Here is a 10,194-nt window from a genome sequence, read left to right as displayed (position 1 = left end):
ATTGAGTTGTTCCGCCTTTTATCTCATTCATCCCCCTCTACACGGTGGTGTACTTCAGCAAGAAAATCTCACAAATAATACAGATGAAAAGACACTACAAAATAATAATGTGGAGGGGGGAAAAAATAAAAAAATGTTTAGATGGGAATGACCTTGTGGCACCTATTTTGCTGGTTGGGTTGGCCTTCATTCTCATGACTATAGGTGCTGGGCAGGGTTTGGGTTTGTTGAAGTTATATGCGTGATGCTTGCCTCGTTTTGCACAGGGCATTGCTATTGCCAGACCAGTCCAATAACACACTTCATCTCCTGTCCCAATCCACCCATTGGCGCTTGACAGAATCGTGTAGAGGGTGTATACTGAGCCAGATTCTCTTGCTATGGATATTGTCGAGACCAGTTGCCTGTCCAGGGACTTGCAGGTCTCTTTACCTGCTGCAGGTATACGATGTACCTGTGAATGAGCTGTGAATGTGTTGTCTGTGTTGAAAAGGTTTAACACTAGCAGCGTGTCTGACTCCCAGGGGCCTTCCATCACCGTCTCAGATAGTGTGTCTTTACAGTACAGTGTGTCATTCAGTGAGGAACAACAGAATGGCATTGGTTTTTCTCTTCCTCCATGAGTTTTTCTTCAGATATTTCCCTGCTTTCATGAATCAGGAATATTCTGTCTTTCTGTTATGTTGTCCTGGTGCATTAGCACTGACGTGATCAACCATTCTCCTTCCCTTTCAATATGCTTTCAAGATTAAGAAAGAAAAACTTTTTTTTTATTTTTTGGAACTGACTTTTATTTTTGTATATTTTTGGTTATGTTCATTTCACTCTTTTTTCCCAATGTTAATATTGTGTATATAAAATGCCAAACTGCAATCTTTGTACAGTTTTTTGTTTTCTTTCTGTGCAGTTCAAAGTGTAATATTTTTATCTAGTGCACAGTCTGTCATGGTTAGATTTTTAGAATTACTCTCATCCTGTCATTGTTCAACAACATCTCTTAACTCTTAGGTTAAAGGTATTTGAGAAGATAAAATGAGATTACAGATATTCTTTATTACAAGCTGATTGTTCACTGCTGGTTGAACACTTTGTAATTTCTTGCAAAAAATAAATGTTCATATTGTTAATCTGCCTTTATTACTCACTGATTTGTACTTGTTCAAATGTCTGATTTTAAGCTCTTGATTGACATGTAATTTACCAAACTGGTTTTCAGAAGGCAGCACAGACACTGTAAAATATAGGCCTTGAATTCGATGCATATTGAACAGAAAGATTTGATGCAAAACAGAATTTAGGGAGAAATGTACTCAAATCCATGTGCAGCCAAAAACTAATTGCCATCGATAAGTGTTTGTGACTTCCACTGAAGTTACATATGAAATACAGCTGAAGGATGAACGGAGCAAAGGGATCAATCCTCAGTGTATCTTGCATGCCTTTCTGCATACATACAATGCCAAGTGTCGTCTTTGCGGTAAAGAACAGTCCTGAGCTTGGTGACTATATTTTAGAAGGAGTCTGCAAACAAAACCAGCCTCGGACTACAACATTTTACTCGGCAGGAGACAGGGCTGTGTGTCCATATTGATGAAGGCCGACGAAGAACCGTACAGCTCTGAGACCCGAGGGGGAGAGACCGAGTCGTGACAGGACTGCGAGTGACGGAACATTTCACTTCACAGAAGAGCGTTGTGTCAGGACAGAGGCCAGGGGCGGGGCCTGCTGGGAGTCACTAAGCGTGTTCAGAAATGAAGGCCGAGGCAGGTGTGCCCAGGTCCTCTAGAGAGAGCTGCTCGGTCCAGGTGCACAGCCTCTCCGCCTCCTCTTCCCACTCGCTGTCAGAGAAAGGAGACTCTTCGCCCGGGGGAGCAGAGGGAATGGCACCCAGGGGTTCTCCAGGGTCCACAGCTCCCGGGGGGGGCGGCTGCTTATACTCCTTCTCCTCCACCTGGAATCGGAAGGGATGAGATGCTGTACCTAAAGCTGGAGCACAGGAACACCAAACCCTGCCACCACACTCTGGCTAATCAAGGCTTACAGGGTAACCAGGGGGTCAGGGGTAGGACTGAAGCGGTCCATTCCAAGCACTATAGTGGGCAAATGGAAATGGCAGTGCTGGGGCCGGGCTTACCCCATTCCCCGTGTACAAGGTGTATAGTCTCCTCATCTTGGCGGCGGCACGGCGGGCTCTGCCAGAGCGCCGAGACGATGATTTCGGGGTGGCGGGAGCCTGGGCTGATCTCCGCACAGAGGTGAACGAGCTGTGAACACACGATACAGGGACAGACCACACTCAGTCAGCCTGGCAACTCCGGTAATCCTCGGGGACAGAAATAATGCTTGGAGTGCTAAGTCTTGCCCACATTTGTAGCTGTCATTTACACACAGATTGAAACACCCGCAACTATGTTACATTAGAGAGGAAAGAAAAGAACGGGCAGAAGGTATGTCTGTGATGTATGTCAGTTCAGGATGGAAAGTCACAGTCCTGTGTCTAGCTAGGCTGAGGACGTGATCAAAGGCAACAGTTCTTCCAATTCCAATACTAGCGCAGGAGCCAAAACCATTCAGAGACCGTTCATAGTCAAAAGATGGATGGCAGTGGCTCTGACTAACCTGTATTGTTGGGTGGTACCATGGCGCTTCAGCCCTTGCAGAGACAGAGTCCTCCAGCAGTTCTCTCTGCCTCCCATGTACGCCGGCATCTCGTCCAGATGACTGGAATACTGGAGATGAGGATAAAGCAACCATGTGCATTATTCCCCTTTCTGCAGCTCTTAAAACAATAATCATAATGCAATATGAAACCAGTAATTAATATGCTTATTAGTTACATACACGAATGGTCTCCGCTGCTGCTGTGAAAATATCTCGGTGAGATATCCCAGGCTCCTCTGTTACCCACCTGCATATAGTCTTTCATGCATGTGATGTCCTCTTCATTCACCACTTTCTGTCTGTGACGCTGCATTTCATCGAGTACGATTTGATTGAAAAACATCCTTCTCCCCATTATCTTGCAGGCATCGGCAGCCGCCTGTGGGATTGAAGGCAAACAGCGGGGAAAGAGGCAGGCAATTTATCTGCAGTGATGACATGAAGCACTCAGGGCAAAGGCTTTCAGAAGTGAGGAGAAATACTTAACTTCCCCCTCAGGGTTACAGGGAACTAGCCTGAGGCTTAAACAGTGCAAAGAGCACCACATGAACAGACTGCTTCTGCTGGGTGAGCAGGAGTTTTAAACAGGGCTCTCTTGTGTCTGGGCTGTCTTTCTCTTGCTTTCCATGCTGAGAAACATTCAAACTCCATCTTTGGGGTTTTTCCATTGTTTACATTAGCTTTTGTTGATTTCACCGTGTAAGGCACCCTGTAGCAACTCTGCGGAGGGCCTTATACCAAATAAAGACTGATTGATTGATCATGAGATACACTGCCACAGAGGGAAAGGCCTATACAGTTGTGGTTAAAGGTTAATTAATTCGCTCTACTTCAAGTATACATTGACCTGTGTTCCTTGTACACATTGATCTGTACCTCTGAGGCAATTATCTCGAGATGGGTGATGTATCAATTAAGATTGAATGATTGATTGATTGAGAAGAGCAGGGGTTTACGTCCCCACAGAACAGCAGATGGGATGAAGAGACGCATTACCGCACTCGCTCGGCTGAAGGCTCTTCTCCCAGTGATGTACTTGCTTCCTCCTCTCTGGTGAAAGATCTTGAAGACGAGGACCGGGGGGAACTCGCAACCAGAGAACCTGTGACTCGCAAAACAGACACACTCGGGTCACAAGACACCTGAAATGGAAACAGGTCCTGTTGTACTGCTGCTGAGCACAGTTTCATGTCAGTTTTGTCTTCTGCACACATGTATGCACGCCCTGCAACTTTCTCAAGAAAGACAAGGATTACACATATTTTCCCCCCCAACACAAGTTATCTGACCTTTCCCCAGTGAGCAGCCAGTGGGTGTAGATGGACAGACAGCAGTACCTGAATCTGACCTTGCATTTCAGACTGGGGTCTCTCAACAACTCCGCTTCACTGGGACTCAACTTCCTCAGGACCTCCGCAGTCAGGCAGTGCTCCTGGGGATCACAATAATCAACACAATGTGGGATATTGAAATGTCTGCATGGAACAAATGTGATTATGTGTTATTTGTTGTGATGGTTGTACACGGTTGCTGTGCGAGCTGGGTTTGAACTCACCGCGGCGATAACTGTGTGCTTCAGGAGGCGGAACAGGCGCCTGTCGCGGTGTGAACGCCAGGACCTTTGAATTGTTATGGCAGCATCATTTATGTCCATCCTCTCTGTAAAGAAGTGTGACAAAATACAGTATTATTATCAATAAAATAGAAAATATTCTTAGGTAATGATTAATGATAATGACCATTGTGAGTGAACGGGGTGAAAGTTGAACAGAACAGAAAAAGGCAAATGTTTAATTGAAGCGTTTTCTATTTAACATCAGTTGTAGAGCTGTATACAATACATTTCGAGACATCAATACAATCAGTCAGCCTTTCTCGAAGTTCACTTCATATACAATGGAGCAACACTTATTGGAGCCCATATATCTACAATAATCTGACAGTCCACAAAACATCTGATTGTGTCAACAGAAGTCAATTTTAAAACGCGCATTGATGTGTTCATTATTATTAATTATGTTGTCATTAATTCACACAAGGACGGCAGTGCCGTGAATGTTTTATGGTAGTCTGCAGATTAATAATATCAGTGATATGTTGTAATCGAAGTAGTAGTACTATAATTTAGGTTAGAAGTAGTATGCATCAGCTATAGGATGTAAAAGTAAGAAGGAATAGCACAGGTAAGTAAATAAGATATATTAGAACATGCATCCCTGACAGTTAGTTAATGAAGTACACATGACATGATTATTTTGCAGGATATTTGGGAGCAGTGCTTACCTGAGGGCCCCAGTGCGCTGATCTGCATGCGCAGCGCCGACGCCCGCACAGCCGAGCCTGGTCCCCGGATGTTGACGCGGTTGCTAGGAAACAGACGCACTGGCCCGGGCTCGGCCGGCGCGCGGCGCTGCGGAACCAGGAGCGCGCGAGGAGGAGCAGGCGTGTCCCTCCCCGGACACCGTCCCGCACAGCCCGACACTGAGCGTCCGCGTCCCTCCCCGGACACCGTCCCGCACAGCCCGACACTGAGCGTCCGCGTCCGCTGCTCAGAGCCGGCTGAAATTAGCTGCTGCGACTGAAGACATTAGGCCCTGTCTGAATCGGCTCCCAGCTGTTTTTCAACACTATTACTGTATTTAACACTTGCAATCCGAAGCAGCTCCCACAGAAGGACCCGTCAGAATGGGCTTTGCTTTTCAACACTATTACTGTTTTAGCAGCTTTCAAACCATAGGTAGCTCACCCTGTCATCTGTGCGTAATTAGCAAATTGGTCACTATGAAATAACACGGGCAAAATCATTTTAAATATACGTAATTATTACCAGCAGATTTATGGGCGTGTTCACTGCGCACGCGTACTTTCGCTAGGTCGCTCATCCTGCGCTTGCATTGAAATCAACGGCTTTCCGTTTCAACCAGTGTCGTGTATTGCGTGTTTGATCTCTCCTTCAATTAAGACAGAATCATACTACTTTGGGACATTTTTTGTCTTGAACAACATCAGTTATACACAGTATAAAGTCTCATTATAACACACATGTACTGTGTATGTAATACTTTCTTGTACACAATAGAAAACTAAATGTGTCTGGTATCTTTTTGCTTATATAAATCGCCAGGGCTCCTAAGAAAGTTTTTTATTCTTCTTTGACGCTGTAATATGTATTTAAATATATTCGTGATCTCAGACCCTGAATAATACATTACTAGCATCCAGGTTAATTGATAAATTAGTACTGGGTTAAATAAACCTTCAAAAACTACTAAATTGGCAGGGAAACAAATAAATAAATATAACCAAGTATATATTTTTAAAAAACATGAATATGTTTTTAATTTGCAGAATACAGAACAGGAAAGGGAAAATAAGGTGGAATTCAAGCTTTTTGTACCACTTGATGTTTTTTCTCAGGAAGCTGTAGTATTTCAGCAGTTAGTCGACTCCTCCCATGATGGCTTTGTAAGCCAAAATCACCTGGGCTATGAACAGGGGTTGGTTTTCCCTGGTCTTCTTTCCTGTGCTATGCTGGCATCATTGCAGTTTGAATGCATGATATTCAGCTTGTCAGTGGTGCGGTAGGTCACTTCTCCTTTCTGCAGTGGTCTTCCATCTGTTTTCATACACAAATCTTTAGGCATACCATGGTGATTACCATACACCGTTCACAGGCAATAAGTCTTCCAGACACAGTTCAGGACTGTTACTTATCTACAGCTAGCCAATATCCCCTATCTAACAGTTCCATCACAACGCAGAAACAAGAACCATATTGGCCATCAAGCAGTTGCATGGATTTCAGGTGGCTAAATGCCAGAACTTTTAAAGCTGCCTCTACCACGTCAAGCTGACTGCCTTGCTGCATTAGGAGGGAATGTTTATTTTAGCACCATGGATTTAACTTCAGGTTTCTATAACATCCCTCTTCATGAATCTGACAGAAAATATACTGCTTTCATCACTACTTTAGGGTTGCATGAATATAATTGCTTACCCCAGGCATTGTGTAACAGCCCTGCATCATCCATGCACATGATGTTAAGCATTTGTGGTGACTTAAATTTCTCAAGCTTACTTTGCTACCTTGATGATTTACTAGTCTGGGCACTGTCTATAGAATACAAATAATCTCTGGGATTCAGAAAGAGGCTTTGATGCTTGAGGATGGCTGTACACCATCACAAAAAATGAGCAGGCAGTTTCTTGGCATGGTCCTGTACTACCAGTATTTCTTGCCTGCATGCTCTTCTATGGCTAAACATCTTTTTAATCTCACAGCATGTAAAAAATATAAAGCTAAAAATAGCAGAGGCCCTGGGAAACATAGTACTTTCCATGTTCTGACTCCCCAAGACTGGAATTCTGTTTGTGATGTTTGTGGCATTTAATCAACTGAGGATTGCTTTTAAATTGTGTGGTGCTAGCGCATCCTAACTTTGCCATGCAATTTATCCTGTCAATCGATGCTTCTCTTGATTGTCTTGCGGCTGTGCTTTCTCAGGTTCCAGCAGGAGAAGGCAAGGCAAATTCCTCTTGCAAGCAAATCCCTGACTCGCAGCCAGGCTAAATATCCAGCTCTGGAATTTCTTCCTCTGAAATGGTCAATGTGCCACAAATTCACAGTATGGACTGACCCCCGTATATTATGACTAAGCCGAAACTGGATGCTGGTTAACTTGCTCCTTATAGTTTTGAAATTAAGCACATTCCTATAAGGTAGAATGTCATAGCGGACTCTAAGAGTAGGGAGCCATTTGTAACACCATTAGTTGCGAAGTACAGCAGAGCCAAGGCACAGGTTTTCTTGTTCAGAGCCCAAGAGATGTAGAGCTTGATGTGAGACATGATGGGGAGCAGAGTAGTGGAGTAGCCTGGATGAGCTGCATCTGGCAGGGACTGCACAGGGTCAAAGAGTGAGTCGTTAGAAAGAGAGCGGAGGCTGAACTTCCCACTCCAGGGTCTTAAGCTGCTTTCACACTAGACAATTGACCCTGAGTTGAAAATCAAGCGCTTTCACATTGTCATTTTCAACCCGAGACAAACAGGGCGATCTGCCCTGGGCCCTGGGTCCACTCAGCCCAGGATTAGATGGTGTTATGTGAAAAGCTTTAGAGAGTAAGTGGAGAAGGAAGACAGGATGATAATTCGGAAGAGAGGTAGACTAGATGCTTAGTTTTTTTGAGAAAAGGAATTACCAACACTTTTTGGAAAGCAGAAGGGAAACAGCCAGAAAGGAGTGTGGGATTGAGAACAGGAGATAAAGGGGAGAATAGCAGGAGCGGTCGTCTGGAGGAGGCAAGTGGGGAGGGGTTGTGGGTTTGTGGCCCTGCAGGACCCTCCTTTCAAGAGCTCCGACTCAGAGAGAGAAGAGAAAGAAGATAGGAGACAATTAATACCTTATATATTTTTCTTAAATGTAAAAAAAATAATATTTAATATGTTTTGCACAAATACTGAGCAGTTGTGTAAGTTGTAACTTGCTATGTGTAAAAAGCCTACGTATATTAATTATATAGAATAAGGTGTCGTTCTTACATTACGATCTATGAATATATATTCTGATTATTATTACTAGATTTAGCTATATAACTCTTTGATAATGAAATCAATGATAATGAAATATAAAATGATTTATTATGACAAGTATTGAGTTCCATAATTGTATCATGTTAATGCTTGTGGCGGTTGCACTGTAAGCCAGTGCAATGTGTTTTTCAGGGCTGTGGAAGACACAGATTCATAGGGGCACTGTTTAGTCTTTAATACAAATAAAAGTCTTCATGAACTCATAGAGTTTTCACTCTAGCTCACAATTTTAATAATTAGCAGTTTATCTCTATGGCACCGTCGGTAAATATTTCTGTTTCATAAAATATATAATTATACCTTGTTTTCCTCCCCTAAAACCCTCCAGCTTAGTTATAATGGTATAATTATAATTAATTAATTACGTTACATGTTTTTTTGTTACATTAGGGGTGACCTAATTGGTTCAGATTTTTTATTTTAAATAATTGAGTTGCTGAAGATCTGTAGAAATAAGTAAGTGATGAGCAATTAAGTTAATATCTAGTAAAATTAAGCAATTTATAACTAAAGCTTGAATGAATGAATAAATAAATAAGCACAATAGACCCTGAACAATACATTTTGGGTACCCCTAATAGTACAGTAAATGTATACCTTTTTGACTCTCATGGTTAGAAGTCTGTGTAAAGAGCAGCTCAGTACCACTTTCTCTCAAAAAGGATGAGCATTTTTTCTCCTTTCCATGGTAAATTGACATTTGTGTTGAATTGCAAAACTACGTGATGTCACAGATATTATCTGAATTTCCAGTTATGCGTTCAAAAATATCCACACACACAAAAAAGATACCACTAGATTACAATATTTAGTGTTCGTACTCAGCAAATTAAAACCCAATTTAAATCCAAACCGTAGTTCACATCCCCAAGACATCTATCTGGAGACAAACAGTTCAGTCCTCTCTCAGCTGAAACAGAAGAATCCTCAACCATCATGTTCAGAGCATTGAAGAATCTGTCCGGCCTGCTAGTTCTGGTTTTATATGTTTGCAGTGCTCCCACTCCATGTGCCCATAAGTGTCGGAATGAGATTATACAATCGGTGGAAGATTTGCTCACAGAGGTACCTAAGGTAAGACAGGCCGCAGGACCTACTTATTTAAATTAACTTTAAGTTCTGGGATACTAAATAAGATGGGAAAGGTCATTATCATTATCACATTACTTCATCAGAGTTTAAATGTCATTGTTTGATTATTTATTAAATACATACAATAATAATAATTATTATATCATACTTTTGAAAAGCTGTCTTAGTGCAAATAAGTGATGTGGTACCTGTGATAGATAGACTAGTATTTCACCAAGGCATAGTCTTGTACTTTGTTGAGCTCACCAGGAACTATAAGGGACTTTCATGACAACTTGAAATGATGTGCTTAAACACAATCTGACAGGAGTGACTGTAGTCAATTATTTATCCAGACACCTGTCAAAACATTACATTTGAGACTTAATAACCCTGCTAATGATATCTCAGATTGTATGTATGATTGTATTGGACTAAAGCTGTACCTTGGATTGTGGTATTTTAATATAATTGTTGTTGTTTTGTATTCTAGAAAAGGCTACAGGAATTGGTGCCCCGTGTAAAGCTGGAGGAGTGCAAGGTAAACAAATATTGTATTAAATATGAAAAGCTTTAATATTGGGTCTCAAGACCAGTCATATAAAGGATAACTGACCATTTTTATATTCATAGAGACATATGCTCAGATTGTAATCTGTATCAATTACATATTCCAGTAAATTTAAAGTATTATCTGAAGTGTAAATCTGTACCCGATTTTAAGATGGTTGATGCAGAAATTGTTGGTTTCCTCGTCTGTGTATCTCTGTAGGTAATCGTTTCAGAAGCCTCTGACTATTTTGATCAATGGATGCAGAGCATGCATAAAGGGGTAGATAAAATCAACCGTTTGAAAAACATCTGATTTATAGA

The 10,194-nt window shown here is 42.0% G+C and overlaps 1 protein-coding gene across 1 annotated transcript; it reads right to left on the bottom strand.

The window, feature by feature from the left end:
- Window positions 1-763: 763 nt before the first annotated feature.
- c3hxorf58 (chromosome 3 CXorf58 homolog) lies at window positions 764-5,312 on the bottom strand. The gene is made up of 8 exons (XM_066700073.1): window positions 4,945-5,312; window positions 4,217-4,320; window positions 3,999-4,093; window positions 3,658-3,763; window positions 2,909-3,040; window positions 2,620-2,729; window positions 2,135-2,264; window positions 764-1,951 (listed from the first exon to the last, which is right to left on the bottom strand). The coding sequence occupies exons 1-8, from the start codon at window positions 4,970-4,972 to the stop codon at window positions 1,736-1,738; spliced, it is 921 nt and encodes a 306-aa protein (XP_066556170.1). The 5' UTR covers window positions 4,973-5,312; the 3' UTR covers window positions 764-1,735.
- Between the last annotated feature and the right edge of the window lie 4,882 nt (window positions 5,313-10,194).

Source organism: Amia ocellicauda, chromosome 3 (assembly GCF_036373705.1).
Source record: "Amia ocellicauda isolate fAmiCal2 chromosome 3, fAmiCal2.hap1, whole genome shotgun sequence".
NCBI lineage: Eukaryota > Metazoa > Chordata > Actinopteri > Amiiformes > Amiidae > Amia > Amia ocellicauda.
Note: the sequence above shows the minus strand (reverse complement) of the source record. Positions and strands in the feature narration are given on the sequence as shown.